The sequence below is a fragment of the Moschus berezovskii genome, chromosome 10 (assembly GCF_049115385.1).
Source record: "Moschus berezovskii isolate FMDL1 chromosome 10, NW_MosBer_1.0, whole genome shotgun sequence".
NCBI lineage: Eukaryota > Metazoa > Chordata > Mammalia > Artiodactyla > Moschidae > Moschus > Moschus berezovskii.
In genome coordinates, this window is record NC_142469.1 from 34,777,125 (window position 1) to 34,800,485 (window position 23,361).

The following is a 23,361-nucleotide window of genomic DNA, read 5'->3' on the forward strand; positions in this document are numbered from 1 at the left end:
AGGGACAGAGGAGCGTAGTGGGCTGCTGTCTATGGGGTCGCACAGAGTCTGACACGACTGAAGCGACTTAGCAGCAGCAGCAGCAGCAAGAAGCTTTTGGGACTTCCCTGGTGGTCCAGTGGTTAAGACTCCGTACTTCCACGGCAGCGGACACAGGTTCAATTACTGTCGGGGAACTAAGATCACACATGCTGTGTGGTGTGGCCAAAAAATAAAAATAACTTTCTTGAAATGTGATTTAAAAGTGCTAACACATTTTATATTTTAAATTATAGCAATACTTTCAGTTGCCCAGAATTGATCTTGTCCCTCTGAATGGTTTAATTTTCCTTGGGTGTTAAGAATTTTTAAAATCAATTTTTCCATGTTTTCACAATGTTTTGGGATAATAGAACTTGTTTCATTCTTTTGTCACAGAGCATAACCATACTCAAACCAACCTTGCTCTAATTCTTTTTTACCTGGAAGGCCCTATAGTTTTAATTTTCAGTACCCTCTTTCTAGTCTTACTTCTGCCATATATAGACCTACTAAATTACTCACTATTATCTTACTTTAAACACAACTCATTAATTTTGGGGAGCTTCCCTGATAGTTCAGTAAAGAATCTGCCTGCAATGCAGGAGACCCTGGTTCAATTCCTGGGTTGGGAAGATCCGCTGGAGACGGGATAGGCTACCCACTTCAGTATTCTTGGGATTTCCCTTGTGGCTCAGCTGGTAAAGAATCTGCCTAAATGTGGGAGACCTGGGTTCAGTCCCTGGGTTGGGAAGATCCCCTGGAGAAGGGAAAGGCTACCCACTCCAGTATCCTGGCCTCGAGAATTCCATGGACTATATAGTTCTTGGGTCACAAAGAGTCGGAGACGACTTTCACTTCCATTAATTTTATATTCTAAATTCATCATTCTTATCCATTATCTTCTCTGTTGAATAAATACTCAAAAATGTTAATCAATGTTGCACTGAATCTAGTTAACAATAAAAACTATTCTTTTAAAGGGGCTTCCCTGGTGGCTTACTCAAGAAGATTCTGGAATCTTGTGAATCTTTTTGTCCAAATCCTCATAATCCATGGAACTGTCTTTGAGAATTGTGAATAGATGCAATAGAAATTTTAAAAATCAGACAGGCTATAAAGGCTATCTTTATACTAAATTAAAACTTTATTGAATAAAGAACACTCTCCAGAACACATGATCGATGGACTAGGTCTACATCACATGCAATGAAGCTGAACATGACAGTAGTTTAACATGGAATGTCAAACAAATTAGTATTTCTCATTGTACAAAACTCTTTATGTAGCTGACATGCAACAAGAAAAGTATGATATTTTGTATTTTCACTAATCATCTGTGATGAATTTTTAAAAAGCATTTGAAGAGACTGGTAGATTACTTTAGGATAGACTTCAAATAAATTAGTTACATGTGCACTACTGAAACTCTTTCAACCTCTCTTGCATTCCAAGTATAATCTTAGTGCAAACATCAAAGTTGCTGGTTACTCCAAAAGACTGTCAAACTCAGAATAGAATACAAGTTCTGAATGAATGTGTATTAAGTAGGACAAAACCAAGAATACCAGTTACTGCAAAATTCATTTAGGCACACTTAATAGTCCACTCTAAGCATTTCTTCTAAGTCTCTCACATTAATTACTAAAGCCTGTTTACAGTACTAAAATTCTATCATTCAAGCATCAATGATTATATTTCAGAAAAAGAAAATCATTCATTTCAGCAATAGCATTACTGCTATATTCTAAAAAAAAAAAAGAAAAAAAAGAATCTAAATTAAAAAAACCAGCATCCTTAATAGGATACATGGAGAAAAAACATCTTAGGGAAAAAAAACATGTGCTTTATTTGCACAGCAGGAATTATATAATGTAAACACCATATTGGCCCACACCACAAAATCCATGAGAAAGGTTCAAATTTGAACACCATGTGTGCATTATTTTCAAATCTGTGTTTGTGAGTTATACTGCATCTACTTGTACCAATACATGACAAATAAAACACACTCTTCCACACACATTCACAGACAAGTGACTGTTAAATATTGAGCATGGCTTGCTTCCCTGACTCTAACTCAAAAAATGTTAAGTGATATCCCAACTGCTTTTAAAATGTTTACATAAATCATTAAACGAATATGAATAGTAGTTGAGGAATGATGCAAAGTGATGGTAACACTATATGCAAGTGAATGTAAAAAAAGAATGTACAGATAACTGGCTGAGATTTGCAAATGCATGGAAAGTCTTCTTTTGTGGGCCTTGTCTGAACTCTTAACTGATACCACGAATAAAAATTCTAGTAGCACAAGTTCATTGACACCTGGAGGGTCAGGCCTACAAAGCTTACCTTCAAAGTGCAAATTTTAACAATGGAATGTTTTTAGCAGGGACATAAAGACAATCCTCTGTCTTTTTCTTGATAAACATAAGCAAAATGTTCAGAAAGTATTTTCTCCTGGCCAAACTTATTTCAGTTTCTTGGTAGAACAAAAGAATATTTAGCCAAAAATATCACTGACTCTTTCACATACACTGAACTATTCTTAGGGGTGTGTGGGAAAGAAAAAGCCCTTACCTATGGATCACCTAATGCAACTTTTACTTAGAACTTAAGCTTTTTGAATCAACTACATTAAATACCAACATGTACCTCCCTCATCCCCTCCCTCTCCACCCGCCTATCCCTAACACCCCCAATGAACCAGGTATTCTAATGTCTTTGTGTTTTCTAAGCCTCATGACAAGGCTGTTGAGTACCACCTCCAATGGAACAAAATGAACACCTAAGGTGCATTTTTTATAGCACCTGTTTCTTCTCCACAACTGAGTGGGATCTCGATTGGACCTAGATCTCCAGGTCATCAGGCCGGGGTCGGCTGCTGGCGCGACTGCTGGCTCTGCTGGAAGGCCGCTGGTCCACAATGGCTAGAGGCTGTAGTTCGTGGCCAGCATCAAGTTTTTTAGAATTCTGGTGGTCATCTGGGAAATCAAAAGGCTGGGCGTGGGAGTTAGAGATGGTGCTGCCTGCCTGCCCCATTCGATTTTGTTCTGCGCTGTAATTGGCCCAGTTTTGCTCACTTGCTTGTTTGTTGTAATTGCGGCAGGAAGAATTGTTTCTGTCTCCGGTGACCAGCTTGTACCCGGGAGGAGACATGGGCGAGAGAGGAGCAGTTGGGGAGGAGCAGCCATTGAAATAAGCATATTTTGGAGATCCACAGTCTTTGGAGGGGCTCAGTGGGCCGGTGGTAGCATGGTAAGGATCACTCTTTCCCTTCACACGATCCTTAACACCCTTGAAGAAGACATAGAAGAGTTCGATGATGTTCAAGGCAAGAGACACCAACGACACGACAAGCATGAAGATGATGAAGATGGTTTTCTCCGTGGGCCGAGAAAGGAAACAGTCCACCTGATGCGGGCAGGGATCTCTTTTGCAAGTGTAAACGGCACTCAAGCTGAATCCATAGATGTACCACTGGATCAGCAAGAAGGCCACCTCGAAGACAGACTTGAAGAGGATACTGATGATGTAGGTTCTCAGCAAGCCCCCTCGCATCTTCACTTTGCCATGCTCTTCAATGCCATACTTGAACTTCTTAATTTCAATCTGCTTCAAGTGCATGTCCACGTTGGCACCATCAGTTTGGGCAACTTTGAGTTCCTCCTCTTTCTTGTTCAGTTTTTCTTCCTTTCGCATCACGTAGAACACATGAGCCAGGTATAAGAGTGTGGGAACAGACACAAATATGATCTGCAGGACCCAGAAGCGCACATGAGAGATTGGGAAGGATTTGTCATAGCAGACATTTTCACAACCAGGCTGCTGAGTGTTACAACGAAAGGCAGACTGCTCATCACCCCAGGCTGACTCAACCGCTGTCCCCAGGAGCAGGATTCGGAAAATGAAAAGGACTGACAGCCACACCTTCCCTCCAGCGGTGGAATAGGCTTGAACCTTGTCAAGGAGTTTGCCTAAGGCACTCCAGTCACCCATGTTGCCTGGGTACCACCTGAAAAGAAACCAAAAGACAACTAAATAATCACAGACCCAAATTATTGGTTTAATATACAGTTTCTTTCAGCCAACAATCAAAATATTATAAAATATTTCCTATCGTTCTAGCATCCTTCCAAAAACAAAAGCAAAACAGCCCACAAGTGCAAATGATTCCATTTCCCCCTGAAAAGAGGTCTCAGATTTTCCTGATATATGTTAAGTTTTAGAAACAGCAGAGCCTATGTGCCAAGTAAAGTGAGATCTTAACCTTGTGAAGAGGTATTACTTGCTCAACCACAGTCTCACCTTTTCGCTTGAGAAGCTGTCAGTGCTAAATGTCTCTGCTTATTTTATTGTCTGAAAAATGAGGATCATTCTTGCCTGATAGGCCTGTATCTGCATGCTTATCTAAGCAAAATGCTGATGTGTGGTATTCAAAACCTATGGGTACCTAAGAATTGAGGTAAAAACTCCCATACCCATGCACACACACATAATCTGTCTTCAAACCTCAATCCTATTACATACAGCACGTTATTCCTAATTGTAAACTGAAACATTTCTCCTTGGTATTTCAAGTGTCTTTGTGCATACTCTATATTGTGGTCATTTATACTTCTGTTTTTTCTTAAGCACTGACTTATGTGGTTTGGACATCTGTCTTCCACCCATAGGCAATTATGCTGCACTCAAAGGTACCATTGTGACACACTGTGTCCCTAGATGCAGGAACCTACTTTCAAAAACAAATACTAAATGCATATTACATTTCAAGTAAGAGTTCAATTGGCCTCAATACTAATCATAGCCTGCGAAATAAAAAGTAATCTGTTATCTGTAGTAAAAATGGTTGTTTTTCATCTTTGGATTGCTGTATACTTTCAAGTTCCTTTACTGGATTTTGGACCCTCAGCCCACACACTCTTCTTAACTTCCTATCACTACCTTGATATTTTAAGCCTAGGACTTGCCCATTACTGGGGATGAGAAATAGCTTCAAGTGTATAGAGATGACAGGAATCCCCAAAGTTATTAGTTCAATTTGTACTTTTAATCGCCAGTAGTCCATTCAACTGATGAAAACTGAGGTCCTTAAAAGTATTAGGGACTCAGTCATATCTGACTCTTTGTGATCCCATGGACTGTAGCCGGCCAGGCTTCTCTGTCCATGGAATTCTCCAGGAAAGAATACTGGAATGAATAGCCATTCTCTTCTCCATGGGATCTGCTCTACTCAGGGATTGGACCCAGGTCTCCTATACTGCAGGTAGGTTCTTTACTGTCTGGGCCACCAGGGAAGTTTTGGAAATAATTCACCTATCAGTAAGGCCAGAAAAAGACTTTCAATCCCAAGACCAAGGCTTTCCAATGGACAACTCTGGTCTTAAAATTAAAGTTAAGCTGAGTCAAAGTTAGAAATGTTCTCATGCTTTGATATATAAAATCTTAGCAGGGGCTGAAATCTGGGAAGAAATGAATAATATTGTATGAGGCAGTCATAGAGAATACAGTTTAATTTTCAGCAGAGAGTTATTGGAGGGTTCAGAACAGGATGAAACAGTAAAAAATTATTTAATAATTAAAAACAAGCAAAGCAAAGACTTCCCAGGAACTTACTGAATTTTAAAGAGTATAACTAAAAGTAGGATTAAATAGGTTTCCTAGAAATAAGTTCTCTGTCTTAATATAAAGAAGTTTTTCAGCTGGAATTAAACTGTGAGCCTGTTCTCCTTATGTGAAGTAAATGAAATCCAGGGGAATCTTCTTCCCCACTAAGCAATATTACACTTCTGTCTACTGCTTGTACCTCCTGGCTATAGAAGCCAGAAAAAATGAATTGGAAACCTGGCCTGGGATTTCCCAGATGGAACATAGAGGAGATGGCTGATCCATAAAGTAAAACTGTTATCAGCTATCTAAGTTAGCAGTCAGTGTGTATTTTTTGATGACAATCCAGACACTGGTGCCAGAGACTGACTGGGGAGGTGGGGGTGTGTGTGTGTGTGTGTGTAATGAGTGGAGATGAGCGGGCAGGTTATAGGAAATAATGCCTTTCTGTCAGTGGTCATAAAGAAAAGGAGCTTCCCTACTAGGAAGGGCCATTTAGATGGTGAAGTGACAGTGAAACTGATGTATGGAAAGAACAGTCAAGCAAGAAAAAAGGCTTGACAAAGAGTTAAATAGCCAGGGGAAAGCTTGAAGTGAGAGGGAGTAATTTAGCTTTGACAGACAGTTTGATGTGAAAGAATATAAAAGAAAAAAACCCTACAATTTAGCAGAAGACACTGCACTGGGAATGAAGAAATACAGTCCGTGAGGGTCAAACAAATAGAGCAGAATTTTTGGAGCTCTATCAATAGACAGTTTCGATGTGATGATGTGTAAATTGGCCCTGATTCTGTTTGTAGAGAATTTCACTATTTTGCCAGTGTCATCTGCTTTTGCTCAATACTCCAGTTGTGGGGGGGTAGGGAAAATGAACAACAAAAACAATCAAGTATAAAAGGATAAACTGCACAATCTCATCACATTCACACGATTGAGCTCGAGTTAAAAAAAATGTTTCAGGCACAATGACAAGTTATTTTAGTCAATGTTTCATTATTATTTCAAACAAAATATACTGATGCTTGTGGCAAATAATTACTAAGTTTATTTACACCCTATGGAAAATAAAACCTGACTACCATATAGTTCTGAGATTCTACAAAAATAACCTATATGCCACCAGTGTGTGAACTGGTTACTGGGCAGCTCTCCAAGTAGTAGCAAAGTTGTCTTTTCTTTAAGGAGACATAGAGTTGTCATTTGCATTAATTAATTGAGTTACACTCTTTCATCTGTTGATATGAATTATCCAGTTGGACAACTTGTATCCTGTAACATGCAGATACCTGTTATTAGCACTATCATAGAGACTGTCAGATAGTGGTTAATGTGATGGCTTATAATGCTTGTGATTTTCAAAGCGAGGGAACAAAACCTTTTTGGTAGTCATTCACTTTGCTGTGAATTAGAAATTCTACTAACTGTTTGTCCTCTCATCCCCATTATGGGTTTAATTTTTCCAAGTCGTAGTTGAAAAATGAATGCCTTTTTATAAGGAACAGTCATGATTATGTTTACAGAATCCCCTAGCATTGATTTACAGACTATATTCCTCACTCACATTCAACAGTATGAGATAAGTATACCCTTTATTTGATACTTTAGAAAACCATGGCAGTTGAGCATATATCCTGTACACTCATTTCTTCACTGCTATGTTCCCAAGGTGGCAGTTTATATATAAATTAAGGTCTAAGTTAAGGAGCTATATAAAGTTCTTGTTAGAAGCAAATGCTTGACAGCAGTTGGACCATGTCCTCTACGTACCATGTTAGATCACATTTTTCATGGCTCTTCATGGCCCTCTACACTAGAAGCCAAAACCTCAGTCACCCTAAAGGTGACCTGCCCAAGCACCTTCTGGACTCTCTGCAGTGTGGGGAGGGTTCAGTGTGAGAAGCAGAACTCTCTGGGCACCTGGGAACAGAGCTTACCTGTATACTGTACAGCCCCTGACCCTCTACCTCCATTGGCTGCTCCCCGCAAACACAAAGACTCAAATACTTTATTCAAAATAGAAAATAAACCTTCAATTTTAAGTTACTTTTGACTGTCCTGTTTTTCAGAAACATAGTAATATATCACTGTGCCAAAGCTATAATCAAGATACTATGTCATTAATGTCCTAATAATGATTAGGAGAATTAGAATATATTTTACTTTCAATTTTAAAAATTTTTCCTAAGAAGAGATACTGTAATCATTTGAGTGAAACAAAATAAAGGTAAACAGAATTGTTTCCTGATAAAATCATTTAATGGATTTGGGGTGGGGGTCAGGGAGGAAGAAGTGCCATGTGTGTTTCTAATATCCTAAGCCAAAAATTATAAGCCTCGTGGGACTTCCCTGGTGCTTCCACTGCAGCAGGGGCCAGGGGTTCCATCCCTGGTTGGGGAACTAGGATCTGGCATGCCAGCTTGCCATGCAGTGTGGGCCCCCTCCCCCAAATTATAAACTTCCAAACTGAACAGTAAATTCTAATGTTTTTCTTTAAATTTTGTAAGACCCCCCTCTCCCTTGTGGTGAATGACTTTGAGTGGGCTCAGTTGTGACCATTCCTCTATAGTTACAACAGCTAGATGTGCTTTGGGTAGTATTCACACCCACATTCAACTAACATAACCCATGTTCAATCTGTCAGCAGATGCTCTAGGCTTTGTCTTCCCCCCGAAACAGACTAGGAGTCTCACCACCACCCCAGCTCTTAGCCTGATCTCAGCCATCACCAGGTTACACGTCACCTCTCTTCAGGTTACACATCGAGAGCCTGTTACCCTGCTTGCCAATCTATTCCCCTCAAACAATCTGAAAAAATACTAACAAGCTGATCTGCCTTGATCAACTCTGTCTCATCCCCATGGCTCGCTCTGGTCTCACCTCTTTAGTCAGTACTCCAGGCCAGTCCCTGGCTACTCCCCCTGTTCTTCTTTTTTGTTTTTTAATGGTCTTTAGCTCTACTTGACATATTATATATGTTTATCTGTTTATTGTTTGTCTGCCTCCATGACAAGGACTTATATCTGCTTTTCTCAACTAGAATGTGAGTTCTATATGGGAGTTTCTTGTCTCCACTGCTGTATCTCCAGTGCTTAAAAGAGTTGCGAGAAACTGACTATCTATTGAGTGAATTAAAAGGGGCCTGTAACAAAAAAGGCACCAGGTTTTACCAGTTTTGTTTGTTTGTTTACTACCTCCTTGGGACTCTCTTAATTATAGTTAGCTATCCCAAACTTCTGAAGTTTCAAATTAATTAAAAAGGGAATTACTCAGTTAAGAAAAGTATTGTCAGCATCTCATATGATAAAAACTATTCAATTTTCAAGTGATAATTGCTGTAACAGAGAACTGTCTGTTGAAGCAATATATTTTAAATGATTCCTGAGCAAGTAATATGATTACAAAGAATTTGTTAAACAAGGTCCTGAATTTATCAGACAAGGTCATAGTGATTTGGAATTCTTGCAAAATGTATCTGGTATCATAGATATTTACGCAGTTTCACTATTATGCTGTTTTACAGGTTAAGATTTCAAAGAAACAACAAAAAAAATGTGTTTTTGTCCAATTCCGCAAGATTTTAATTCTGACTGGACTGCACAATTCAACTCTTGCCGAGAGAGATCCCACGGTATCCCGCAGTGCAAGAAATAACCTGTTAAAACTCGCATTTATTTCAAGAGGGATAAATCTTGGGGTAAGATTGGGGCTCTAAGGAGAAGAGTAACAGCTGGTATCAATCCCAGTTTATGCAACATCTCTACATAGGTTGAGGGTGTGTTAGGCAGTTCAGTGATTTGAATTAGGTACTATGAAAAATATATATTCATCATATGATAAACAACCTTTGCTTCCTTATATGTGGGTAGTCAACCTAACTCTGTGATGTGCTAGTTGCTCAATCGCGTCCAACTCTTTGCAACCCCACAGACTGTAACCCTCCAGGCTCCTCTTGTCCATGGAATTGTCCAGGCAAGAATATTGGAGCTGTTAGTCACTCCCTTTGCCATGGGAATCTTTCCGACCCAGGGATCAGACGTGGCTTTCCTGTGTTGCAGGCAGATTTTTTACTGTCTGAGCCACCAAGGAAGCCCTGGTGTATCAAAGCTATTTTGTGTAAACATTTACTCTATTTAAAATTCTGCCCATGGCTCCATGATTAGCCTTAGATTCTTTTGTAAAGAATGATATACTGCTACATTTCTTCTGACGTGTACCTGATTTGTGGCATTGATTTTTGCAGGTGGGGTGGGAACACACATGCCTTTTTCCCTTGGCTCTCACCATTTTCATTCACGTAGTCAATCTACATCAGCCTCCACAGAACAATGACATGAGATGGGAGTTAAGGAGTGAGGAACTTCATCCAAAGAGAAAATGACACCTACAAAATAGATAATCCTCTCCCTAGTCCAACAGCTATCACTCAACTCCCCACTAGCAGAAGTTTCTCATGGTCACTCATGGTGATACAAGAAAGAGCCTAAGTCAGAAGCTGAAGGCTAAAAGTTGTGTTCTTAGATTGCCATCGGATGGAGGTAAAGCCCTCACAAGTGTATTAAAATCTTCTTTCCTTAATGAACACTGAATGAGTAAGTCATGAACATGAAGCTCTTAGTAAAAGCTCAATAAAGTTTCATTCCTCTTTCAATGATTTTTAGATATAGATATAGCCCTTTTATTTTCTAACTTTGGTATTCTTTCCTTTAGCAAAATAATAACTAAGAAGTGATTAACATTTTCCTAATGGTAATCAAAAGCTCCTGAAATGAGTACAATAGCAACCTCAAAGAGAATGAAACAAATTTACCCTTTATCAATTATTGGAGAGAAAAGACCATGAAAAAGGTCTGCCTGTCTTTGTGTTTCTATTTGGAGACATCTTCTCTAAATCATGGAAAAAGTCATACACTAGAGAATGCATCTTCCTTACATAAATTGCTAAAAAATACACTATGTATTTTCTATATTACTGTTAATTTTAAACATTCCATAAAACACTTTCTTTTTTTGACGGTGCCACGTGGCATGAGGGATCTTAGTTCCCCCACCAGGGATTGAACTTGCTCCCCCTGCAGAGGGAGAGAGGCATTTTCACCACTGGACCACCAGGGAAATCCCAAAACAGGTATGTTAAAGAAAGTATTTAGACAGCTAGGAAAACTTGGATGTGAAGGTTACTGAAAATTAAGAAACTCCTATGGAAAAACTTATATATATAAAACTTCTATATAAATGGCTCAGCATGGTCTGTGTTTTACCTTTGGCAAAAGAGAGTATGTACATACACAGGCAAACCGCAATGTGGAGACAAAGCAGAGAATTTAGGTGGTTATCTGAAGGGGGTGGTGAGTGGGAGAACTCCCACTGAAGAGAACTCCAGGGATTTTTTTGAAACCTGACTTACCTATATTGAATACTGACATTAATGGTAAACACTAGATAATAACTTGTCTCTCCAGAATTGAACTGACGTGTGTAAATACGCTTCAACGATCTCAACAACTGAGAATCTTGAAGGGAAGTCAGAACCGGAAAGGTGGAGTAGGAGGTATTAATCACTGGTGACTTTCCTATCATTCCCTTCCCTCGGGTATCATATATATAGAGGCGCTGAGGCTCAGACCCAGCTGCATCTCTGGACATCACCAGAGAAACGAAGGAATGCACTTTATCGTGAGGTTCCCATTCTCCTCTAGGTACGACTGAAGACATCTAAGTAACAAAACAACTCTCAATATCTGAAAACACACCCTTTCAGATGCTTGCTTTGACACTGTTTCCAGGAAGGGTGAGCAATGTAAGAATTACACTGTAAAGGGCCAGGAATTGAGTGGATCGGGCAGCAGTGATAAACCATAAAAGGTAGTAGAAAAATATGTAACATAGTAGGATCAAAGCTCCTGCAGTAGGATCAACGCATTACTATTGCATTTTGCAGGCAAAAGACAGGTGAAAACTGTACTGACTTTGGAAACTAAAAGGCACCACACATACATGTTGCCAGGACAGAGGAAATTTCAGGCAACCTGGCCCACATAGAGGAATTAATTACTCTTTTCCATGAGTGTTTTTTCCCCTGGATTTTTTCATTCTTTGAGACGGAGTTAATTTAATGAGATCTCTGCATTATTAGAGGCTTTTATTCTAGCAATTCCTGGACAAGTTAGGCCTTTAAAATTTTTTTCATAATCTATTCTTCAAAGTGCCCAAGGCATTTTAGACAAACTTCATATGTGTCCAGTTTTCAGAGGGGGAAATTAAGCATCTTTTCATTACCAACTTGGTTTGGGAAGCAAAAGAAATTAAACCCACCTCCAAGTAAAGCCACGTCTGTTTTTCCAACAGTTTATAGCTCTCCTCTTCCCAACCCCACTTTGTACTCCTAGAGAGAAAAATAGGCACGCCCTAGGGTGAGGATGAGGTTGGTTAAGGAGAACTTTTGATAAGCTTTATCAGAGATGCTCTGTAAATATTTGGATGACTAGCCAAAATGAGAGGGTGGGCGAGCCGCTGCTAGGAACCGAGGAAGATTTGAGTTCCCGAATTCTGGAACTGATTTGTCTCCGGACACGTCATTAGCACTTTACTCATTTCATGATGGGGCTTCCTCCGCTCTCCCCACTCCACCCCCATTCTTGAGAAGTTTCGAGAACTTACAGAAGAGTTAGAAGTGCCATTTAGGTACGGTAGATAATTCCCAAGGCACCCAGGTTTCCTTACGGTTTATACAGTAGGATTCAGCAAGTTCAAAAGAAAAACTAAAAAAGGACACTGCGGGAGGGGGTGTTGTAAGGGAAATTAGATTGATACAGTTAATTCAATTAATCATTTGCTCTTCTTTTTACTATTTGGCACACAGTCCTGCTCCCCCACCCCGCCCCCTGCCGCCCTCCCCTCCCCCTCCCTTCCCAGTGGCGGAATGGGACCTGCGCCGGGTTAGACTCGAGAGGCTCGCAAGGACTCCTCTGAGCAAACCTTTGCAAATCGCCAGCGCTCAGACCGTGCAGGAGCCCCGGGCGAGCCGGGCGGATGCTAAGATGGCAGGAGGCACCCCGCGCCCGCCGGGCCCCAGGCCCCCATCCTCCTTCCGCAAAGCTTTCATTTTTCTTTGCTTTTCAACCTTCTCTGGTGCAAATACTTCAGACTGCAGGGTCACACCAAAAATTTAAACGAAATAGTCTGTGGAGTTAGATCAGACAAAATCCCTACGGGACACGAAAACGCAAGGTTGTATTTCTAGCTAACAGAATGTGTGTTACCCATAAGAGCATGTGAGATATTGAACCCTTTTAAATAACAAATCCACGTTATCTTTGCCTACTGGCAGCACCCAGCGACTCAAAACAGTTGCCCCAGAGGTCTGAAGTTTGTTACAGGATCGGACAAGCGGAAGGTGGGGTGGCGTGGGGTGGGGGGAGCTCCCTCTAAGGGGCTGCTTTAAGAAATTTCGATTCCTATTCTTTCTAGGAGCCCCTGCCTTACGAGACCTTTTGGAAATGCACCCAGGCATACACTCTTTCCTAGACTTCTGTTCTCCCTCTGTTCATGCTTTGTAAGTAACCATCACCCATTCAAGGGATTTCACCTCCTGAATTGCCAGCGTGGTCGAGTCAATGGTGGCTCTCTTGCGAGTCTCAAGATTTTTCCATAGTGCCGCTAACAGAAAGTAACCCTTTACTGTGGCTTTAAGAACCTCAATATCACAACTCTGATTTTTATAACTTTTGTTTACAGGGTAAAATTCTAGGAAGGAACCACGTGGAAGTCAAGTAACCGCAAGATCTTAACAAAGCACTTTGTTAAGAAGTTTGCTTTGCAAGGCTATAGAACATCAATCAAGATTTCCATATGAAAAAGCACAAAGCGTAGAATTCTATAGCAAGCACGCTAAGCAAATTTGCACTTTGATTTTTGTATTGTTGTCAGTCAAATCCCCAACCTAGGCCCCTAACCTCGCCCTCCCCCCCAAAACTTACAAAGCACCTAGACTGTTACTGATCACCCGCAAAAGTAAAATTATAGTCTAAAATGGAAAACGAAATATCCAGTAAATGAGTTCTTTATCCTCATCACAAAGATCTGAATCTTATTTACCTGTTGCATTATTAAAAGAAAAACTTTTCAGCAGTCAAAAAGTATACCGTAAGTTTAATTTTAACTTTAAAACTACAGACACTTTAAGTTCATCATCCCCTTTATTGTGTCATATGAAAGCTACATTTAACACATTTAAAAACTTTAGAAAAGTTTCACTGCTAGAAAAAGACACGGTTAGGTAAAGTTCTTTTAAAAACTTACTCTTTCTCTTAAAAGAAGTGAAGTAGGCAAGCCAAGTGATTGAACTCCTCAGAGGATGAAGTAAGATGAAAAAGCAAGCCCAGGCACTCAGACCTGTCTATTTAAAGTTTAAAAGTCTGCTGCTGTTTGGTACTTTCCTCACTCCTTCCCCCTAATGAAAGAAAAGTGCTGATACCTCGTAAAAGCTTTTTTCTTACTTGGAGCACAGAGCTTTTAAAAGTTTCAAGCCACTGACTCAACAGGGAGGAGGGGCTAGAAGGAAGGGGAGGAGAAGAGGAAAGGCGGGCAGCGGGGTGGAGAGCGGGCCGGAGAACGTGGACGGGTGGGGGAAGGAGGAGTAGCCAGGTCCAGACAGAGTTGTGCTGTAAATGTGCTGACCAGACGAAGTAGCAGTAGAGACGTGAGTGCCACTGCTTAAGTCACTGCTTACAGATACAATTATGGGTTTCAGTTAGTGCTTTTCTCACCAAAAGTTCGGGGATTAAAACAAAAAAAAGTAGTGTGTTTTAGAATAATGCAACCTTTTCTAAAAGTTTACGTACTGTAATACATGTGTGCTGTAGTAAGTTAAAGTGGTGGAGTAGAATATAGCCGGGGCAAACTTTGTTTCCTACTGGACAAAGGTGTGTGAAGTTAAAGGTGGGTGGGTGTGAGTGAGTTCTTTCAGGAGCGAATTCCTTTCTTCTTAGTTTAAGTAGGGACAATGAACAAAGGAAATGGAGATGGAGAGAAATTGCAAAAAGGAACATTTCATGCTGATATACCCATCCCAAATCTGCCTTCCAACCTCTTGACAGCTTTGAATTTTATTCTTTACTGCAGCTTATCATTTTATGAAATGATAGATATAACTACTTTATATGTAATACATTTTGACTATGAAGATCTAGATATCTGATCTCTACCAGATCTCCAGGGAACTGAAAAATTATACTATCTCAGCCCCATTTGTGCCAACTCACAAAAAATGAAATCTCTTTTGTAGTGAAATGGCAGGTTATTTTTTGTAAAATACGCACGTTAAATTGACATTGATTGGGTCCCGAAGCTATCAACTTTTCTTGAGACCATCTGCCTTTTTAAAACCCACTGGATAGTTTTCTGCCTGATGACAGCAGAGCTGCACATACTGTTTTTATGTGCTTTCCCACCATTTCCACGGTCCTCCCTCTTCAGCCCTCTGGCTTAGGATTTATAATAGCCTGAGTCATGTGGCCTCAATCTTAGAGTGGGTAGATTCTTTGAGGACACTCCAGATGCCATGCTAGAGGGCTGTTTTAGGACACTTCCCATAAACTGGCTTCAGTGATGCTCCTGAGGCTGGGCAGGGAATTCTCTGGAAATTATTGGCCATTGTTCTCTGGAAACAAGGCAAACTGATCCAGCTTTAATACTCTTTACTCTTTTGTCACTAGTACGAATATCAGAATAGAAGATGATTTCAAGTGTTTTCTGATAGATACCCTCCCCTAAATTTCATTTCATTAAAATAAAACACCTTAATAGGTGTTACTAAAACACCTTCTGAAATGTTGTAGCATTAAGACACAGTTTTGCTCTTTTATTTGCTGACTATGCTATTTCTAAGGGTACATTTTTCTTTATGTTAAATAAAGGGAACAAAGAAGTAGAAATAATAATCTGATTTTCAAGTCTTCAGGATCAGTAGTCCATGACTATTGCTTCAGTCTTATATTTGTATTGTCTTTTCCTTCAAATGAGTCTGTTTTGTCCTAACTAAAAATTACTTTCCTTGATTCAGAACACATTCATGAAAATATGATTTACTCTTTTTATTTTAAGAAAATATGCTTTCTCTTCCTCTTAAAAAAAGAGAAGAATTGTGTGCTTTTAATTTATGTAACTATTTGGCTTATTTTTGTAAAAGGATTTATCAAGTACACTTATTACTGAAATCATTCACTTTATGTTTTAAACTTTCCTAAAGTGCTAATTCAGAATTAGTTATGTTACAGAAAAGTTGCAATTGGCTATTTTACAGCATGGTTTTTTTTTTTAATGAAAAATTGTGTTTATTTCCATTTCTGTTTTGTTAGATGTATAAAAGGATATTGTTATCTAAGTGTTTTGGTTCCTTTTCTTTTCAGTCTGTTGCTTATGTGACCAACTGCAAAGAGAGAGAACCTCTTTATACCAAATTAAGTTACTCATGAGAATCACTTGAACCATTTTCTAACCCCAAGAGATTAGTTATAGCATTAGCCAGTAATTAAATAAGTTCTCTTGACATATGGACTGTATTATATCTTTTATTTCTAGAGTGATTTCCACAAAAAGCATTCATAAAAGAGATGAAGACATCCTATGTGATCCTCTCTTCTTTTGAAATAATACCACCAAGATTTGATCCTATGAGTAATAGTGCTCAGAAAGAGCTGGGCCACTGAACTTGACCACAGTTATCTTTCATGGACACCTGAAAGCTTCTCCAAATGTCTAGTAGCAATTCCTATTATATTTCATACTGTAGCAGTGCTGGTGAGTTATATTTTGACCAATAATATATTTTCTATAAAGTATCCCATTTATCTGACTTTAGACGTTTATCTTCATTGGCATTTTTTGCAAAAATTGTGGATAGATTTTTTAAAACGTGTTTTCCTCAGATTCTCAAAAATACCATTTCATTAATATAAACACTGACTTTACAGAACTATATATTTTCTGATTTTCAGGCCTTGTCAATGCATAAGAAATGGATGTGGCCCGATTTGCTAGGCTATGAGGGATGAGAGGCAGGCATTGAGAATTCTGTCATCTGCAGAGTTCTTTAGGTGCCATGATGAGCCAGGCTTTGGATTTTATCCATGTTGCACAGTGATGAGCACACTAATTTTTAGAATCATGAGAAGTATTTCTTAATGTGAAAAACAACTGCATTTTTTTTATTTTTACCTTTGTTTTGAAATAACAGTTTTTGAAATTTTAAGAGATGAATTGATTAATTTTTAAGGCTTTTAAGTGCTTATCTCACACCAACTCTCCCACTTCAATGAGTAGCATGAACATTAAAAAACAATTGACGGCCATAGAGTGAAGACTAGTAAGGAGAATATTGTAATGGTACAGGAGTGAGTTATGAGAACCTGAGGAACCTGAATTAGGGGCCTAGGAGTAAAAAAAGACCAGAAGGTACTCGTCCTTTCTAGCCCTAGAACTTGATGACAGATTGAATGGGGAGGACAAGGGAGAGGAATGTGAAAACTGATTTTGGAGGTTTGATTGGGAAAATATTACTAACACAAAAAAGTAAGTTGGTAGGAAGAACTGATTTGCTGAAAGAGATTTAATGATTTCAGTTTGGAAAATTTAGTCTGAAGAACTGAAACATTTTGTTAAAGATACCTGACTGGCAGTTTAAAACATGGGTTGTGAAGTTCAGGTTAAAATTGTTCTAAGATTTGGGATTATATTCATAGAATTGATATTTGAAACCACAGGTACAGGTAATATAACTAAGAGATAGGGTATAGGCAGTGAACCAAAAAGAGCATGCACACAGACTCAATGGATTTCCTCATTTAGTATAGGCAAAGAAAAAGAATGAAAGAAGAGGCAAGGTGGAATCAGGTAAAGGGAAGTAGGCTTATTTGAAAGGAAAATATCACCCTGGTACTTGGAGGAGCCTTAATTTTGCGTGGGTTTAGTTGCTAAGTCATGACTTGCTACCTCATGGACTGTAGCCCACCAGGCTCCTCTGTCCATGGAATTCTCCAGGCAGGAGTAGTGGAGTGCGTTGCCATTTCCTTCTCCAGGGGATCAAACCCTGGTCTGTGTTGCAGGAAGATCCTTTACTGACTGAGCTACCAGGGACTGCTTGAAAAGTGCAATCACTCCTTTAAATCAAGAGTGAATGCAGACCATAAAGAAAAAAAAAAAAGTTTTAAAGTGCTTTAGGAAGCTGGAGTTTGAAGGTAACTTCTCAAATAAAGTAGATGAGGTTATCAGCTGACTCAGACTAGAACAGACTGATCAGAGTTGAAGTTTGCAGTACCTCTGCAGGAATACAAAGACAGCTTTAGAAGAGTAAAAGCATTATCTAAAACTGGGCCAGGGGTGGGGGGGATGTCTGGGATGATTTTGTATTGGATTAAGATAGCATTGTCTTATGGATTTCCTTTCATTAACATCAGTAATTCTATCCAGGCACCAAATTTCCATTTTATCTAATATTTATTGGACTAAAAGGAAAAAGTTAATTTGCAACCTCAAAATTATGCATATTCAGAAATACTCTACCTAAACGTATAAAACTAGCTAGAAAATGTGTTCTTAAAGTGACAGTTGGTCAGTCATATTTCCCTTGGAATAGTATAGATTTCCCAGCATTTTACTGACTTGTGCTAGCATCCTTTTTCAATAGATAAATATTTCTGGGGTCTGACGAGTATTCACTTAACTGAAACTTGGTTACCATTTACTTATCTCTCATCCATGTGAGTGATTTAAAGATAAAATATTGTCTCAACCTGAGTAAAATCTGAACTTATTCTGTAGCCTACACCTGTTTCCAAGTCAATCTTACTGTGAGGCTGCACACAGAAAAAGTCTTTGTCCAAAAAAAGACTGTTTTGTTTTGTTTAACAGGAAAGAATAGCAGTCAGTAGATAAATATGTCTTTGGCTCCACCTTCTGTACAGAGTGAAAATCAGCATCTAATTCTTTCCCTTTAAATTTCTTCACCTTTTTTTTTCTTTTTATTAAATCTGGCTAATTTTTATGATCATTTGTGAATGTTTACATTCATTTATTCAGCAAATATTTATTTTGTCTCAGGAAGCATTCTAGTAAGGGTGTTTTAGTTATGCAAGAAAGACAGAAACAGTATCAGGTTGAACTTTATTCAGCTTCAGGCTCTGGCTTTTCTTCAACTGAACTTTGAAAAAGTAAGCACATAATGGTAAGAAAAATAATACTAGTTTGAGACTTTTTTTCAAAAGAACATGTTCTTTTTCTCTATGTTGACCATGAAAGGAACTTGCATTTTTAAGCACCCTATTAATGGTGTGCCCACTTAAAAAAAATAAAAAATAAACCACAAAAATATTACCAGAAGCAAAGCTGGAGATTTTGGATATGAAACTCTTGATTTTGCACATAGGTTAGTTCTGATTATATTAGAAAAGACAATGTGGCTTTTGTGTGGACTGACAATTGTTTGCTCTAACAATTTAAGTCAGCTAAATATCATCTTCCAAATGAGAAAATATTATAACATTTTAGGATAAATAGAATAAACATTTATTTTAGGCCAAGTAGAATAAAAATTAATTGCAAATCATTTAATAAAATAGTTATCTCATTAGCATAATCATTCTCCATGACTTTATGTTTGGCCTTGTAGTAGATGCAGCGGAAATTTGGAGAACATAGAGAACATTTTATAAGCCCATGTGATTTCTTTATGTGCAAAACGTTTGCAATCAAGAACATGAACAAACATACAATTATAATAACAAATGTATGAACATACTTAGTTGTTGAATTGATGCCAAAGAAAAAGAAAAGACTTAACGTTGCTTCAAAAGTCAGCCAAGATAAAAATTCCCAAATAAAATAAAATATTTATATGCTTGGTTAAAGCACCACTTACCAAAGTCGTTAAAATGCCTTTCTGTTGTATGTCTAAGTCTCCTTGGTGCACAGGAAAAGGGACCTATGCACAGCTTTATACATCTCCTTTTAGCCATCACAAAATTTCATAGAATTTTATTTAGAATAGCATGAAACAACACAGTTATCTTTAAGGCGTCATCAGTTCAGTTCAGTTCAGTCGCTCAGTTGTGTCTGACTCTTTGCGACTCCATGAATCACAGCACGCCAGGCCTCCCTGTCTATCACCAACTCCCGGAGTTCACTCAAACCCATGTCCATCGAGTCAGTGATGCCATCCAGCTCCCTAGTAATTATAAATTTTATATGTATTAAAAAGTAATATAGCACACATAGCTCTAAGAAAGACAAAATTTAAAAACCCCAGTTGATTTTAAGGAGAGACTCCTATTTTCTTAATAATTATTTGCTACTGGAAATGAGTAGTACGTCTCAAGTGGTTACTGATATAAGAACAAGATCCAAATCTGTCATAGCAGACTTAATATGTTTGGAAGGTTTATGTGACTTTTTAATTCTTGGAGATTCATGTGGTCACCTATAACAAAACTCTTTGAGGTCAAGGTCAGCCCAATGTAAAGTCAGAATATTATCACCCAGTGAAGTATATGCTTTAGAACTGTGGTGCTGGAGAAGACTCTTGAGAGTCCCTTGGACTGCAAGGAGATCCAACTAGTCCATTCTAAAGGAGATCAGTCCTGGGTGTTCATTGGAAGGACTGATGATAAAGCTGAAACTCCAATACTCTGGCCACCTCATGCGACGAGCTGACTCATTGGAAAAGAGTCTGATGCTGGGAAGGATTGAGGGCAGGAGGAGAAGGGGACGACAGAGAATGAGATGGCTGGATTTGGCATCACCGACTTGATGGACATGAGTTTGAGTGAATTCCGGGATTTGGTGATGGACAGGGAGGACTGGCGTGCTGTGATTTATGGGGTCGCAGAGAGTCGGACACGACTGAGTGACTGAACTGAACTGAACTGAAACTTTTTTCGGATCCAAAGCATCTGACCTAGTCGTTCTGTTTGGAGGCTGGATTTTCCATCCTTAAGTTTGATTTTTGGACTGAGACATTGAAGTTTTTAAGAAGGTGAAAATGGAAATGAAAGTATTTTTTTGAGAAGATAAAAATGAACAAAAATTAGTTTAAGGTTGTGACTTACAAAGATAGTTTTAGAAGACTGAAGATATAAATTTTTACAGGAATATGCAGAAATAAATCAAGGGGCCTAGGAACTCACCTAAATGTGATCTAACTGACTTTTAGTTCTTTTTGGCATATATTAGTCATCATCGCAAAAACCTGAGGTGTATTGAAGTTATTCCCTCATGACACTAGTACCAGCTCAAAATAAAACAAGCCTTAGCTCAACTTTGACTTCATATTTAAATATTTATTTAATAAACACTTAGTAGGCAGACCCTAAACGTTTCATACAACTTGCTTTGCATTCTCTACAAAGTCCCAACTCTCTGTTCTTTTTAGGTGCTGAGACCACCACCTTGCATGACAAGTTCTCTTAAAGCAGAAATGACAATATTCCAGAAACTGCACTTGATTGTTACAGAAAGACTCAGCCACCAGATATCCTCCCAAACAGGGCCATTTGGGGGTCAAGTAACTAGTTTCTTAAACCCTATTCATGCCAAGGTCTCTAAATTATAGCCAGCCTACGAAAATTGAATACCACTCATTTCACCAAGGAGAGCCTGTTTCTACCATTCATTATGCTAATTAACAAATCATTAATTTTGTCAGTAACAATCTGTATCTGACATTCAGGATGCGAATTAGAAAATAGATGGTGTTTTTCAAAGACATGAATACAGAAGCACTTGTAGTCTCTGAGGTTGCCTTTTTGGTGTATGTTTGCCACCTATGACAAACCATGAATTATTTATTTATTATTTTAAATTTATTTTAATTGGAGGCTAATTACAATATTGTGGTGGTTTTTGCCATCAATTGACATGAATCAGCCATGGGTGTACATGTGTTCCCCATCCTGAACCCCCTTCCCACCTCCCTCCCCATCCCATCCCTCAGGGTCTTCCCAGTGCACCAGCCCTGAGCACCCTGTCTCATGCATCGAACCTGGACTGGTGATTTGTTTTGCATATGATAATATACATGTTTCAATGCTATTCTCTCAAATCATCCCAACCTCGCCTTCTCCCACCGAGTCCAAAAGTCTGCTCTTTACATTTGTGTCTCTTTTGCTGTCTTGTATACAAGGTTATCGTTACCATCTTTCTAAATTCCATATGTATGCATTAATATACTGTATTGGTGTTTTTATTTCTGACTTACTTCACTCTGTATAATAGGCTCCACTTTCATCCACCTCATTAGGACTGATTTAAATGCGTTCTTTTTAATAGCTGAGTAATATTCCATTGTGTATATGTACCACAGCTTTCTTATCCATTTGCCTGCCAATGGACATCTAGGTTGCTTCCACGTCTTGGCTGTTGTAAACAGTGCTGCAATGAACATTGGGTACCCGTGTTCCTTTCAATTTTGATTTCCTCAGTGTGTATGCCCAGCAGTGGGATTGCTGGGTCGTATGGCAGTTCTGTTTCCAGGTTTTTAAGGAATCTCCACACTGTTCTCCATAGTGGCTCTACTAGTTTGCATTCCCACCAACAGTGTAAGAGGGTTCCTGTTTCTCCACACCCCCTCCAGCATTTATTGTTTGTAGACTTTTTGATAGCAGCCATTCTAACTGGCGTGAGGTGGTACCTTACTGTGGTTTTGATTTGCATTTCTCTGATAATGAGTGATGTTGAGCATCTTTTCTTGTGTTCTTGATTAAGTAGCCAGACTCTATATGTAACTCTATATGCAACAACCAACCAACACACACATTTATAGTACTGCATCTTTGGTGAAATTTTTAAAAGTAAATTACAGACATAAAATAGGGAAACTGTGTACTACCTATATAGTGCAATTTAGTACATTGGAAAATGGAATTAGCTCCTGGATTCCTGATAAGAGATGGAAGCAAAAGCCATGAGTTGAAAGAAGATGCAAGAAGAATTGGAGCATTTTAAGAACATATAGGGATATAAAATGTAACAATTTTACATTTAAATGGCCCCATCTCAAGTTACGTGCATGCATGCTAAGTCACTTCAGTCGTGTCTGATTCTTTGTGACCCTATGGACTGTAGCCACCAGGCTCCTCTGTCCATGGGATTCTCCAGGCAAGAATACTGAAGTGGGTTGCCATGCCTTCCTCCAGGAGATCATCCAGAAATAGGGATTGAACCCGCATCTCTGGAACCTCCTGCATTGGCAGGCAGGTTCTTTACCACTAGTGCCACCTGGGAAGCCCTCAAGTTATGTGAAAGAAAGTGAAAGTGAAGCTGTTCAGTTGTGTCCAATACTTTGCGACCCCATGGACTGTAGCCTATCAGGCTCCTCCATCCATGGGATTTTACAGGCAAGAATACTGGAGTGGGTTGCCATTTCCTTCTCCAGGAGATCTTCCTGACCCAGGGATTGAACCCGGGTCTCCCGCATTGTAGACAGATGCTTTACCGTCTGAGTCACCCCCTAAATATGGCAAGGATATTTTAAATGCTTTTAAAGTTAATATGTGTTCTTAATGCTTCATAATGCTTTCTAAATATTTGCTTCATAAGTAACTTGAATCCTACATCATGTGAAGTTCAAATTTATTCATATTCAGTGGGATTTCCTTTCTGTTTTACAGTGACCCTTTTCAGCCCACCCCAGCAGTCCTGTCAATTTCCTGGCCCTGGGCCACTCATGTTCAAATACTGGTA

At 39.0% G+C, this 23,361-nt stretch overlaps 1 protein-coding gene across 1 annotated transcript; it reads right to left on the reverse strand.

Moving 5' to 3' along the window:
* Nucleotides 1-1,146: 1,146 nt before the first annotated feature.
* GJA1 (gap junction protein alpha 1) lies at nt 1,147-14,131 on the reverse strand. The gene is made up of 2 exons (XM_055433368.2): nt 13,930-14,131; nt 1,147-4,036 (listed from the first exon to the last, which is right to left on the reverse strand). The coding sequence occupies exon 2, from the start codon at nt 4,018-4,020 to the stop codon at nt 2,872-2,874; it is 1,149 nt and encodes a 382-aa protein (XP_055289343.1). The 5' UTR covers nt 4,021-4,036; nt 13,930-14,131; the 3' UTR covers nt 1,147-2,871.
* Nucleotides 14,132-23,361: the final 9,230 nt, after the last annotated feature.

What these genes read in the sequence shown, in the direction of transcription:
- GJA1 (XM_055433368.2), bottom strand. Translation starts at nt 4,020, where the DNA reads ATGGGTGACTGGAGTGCCTTAGGCAAACTCCTTGACAAGGTTCAAGCC.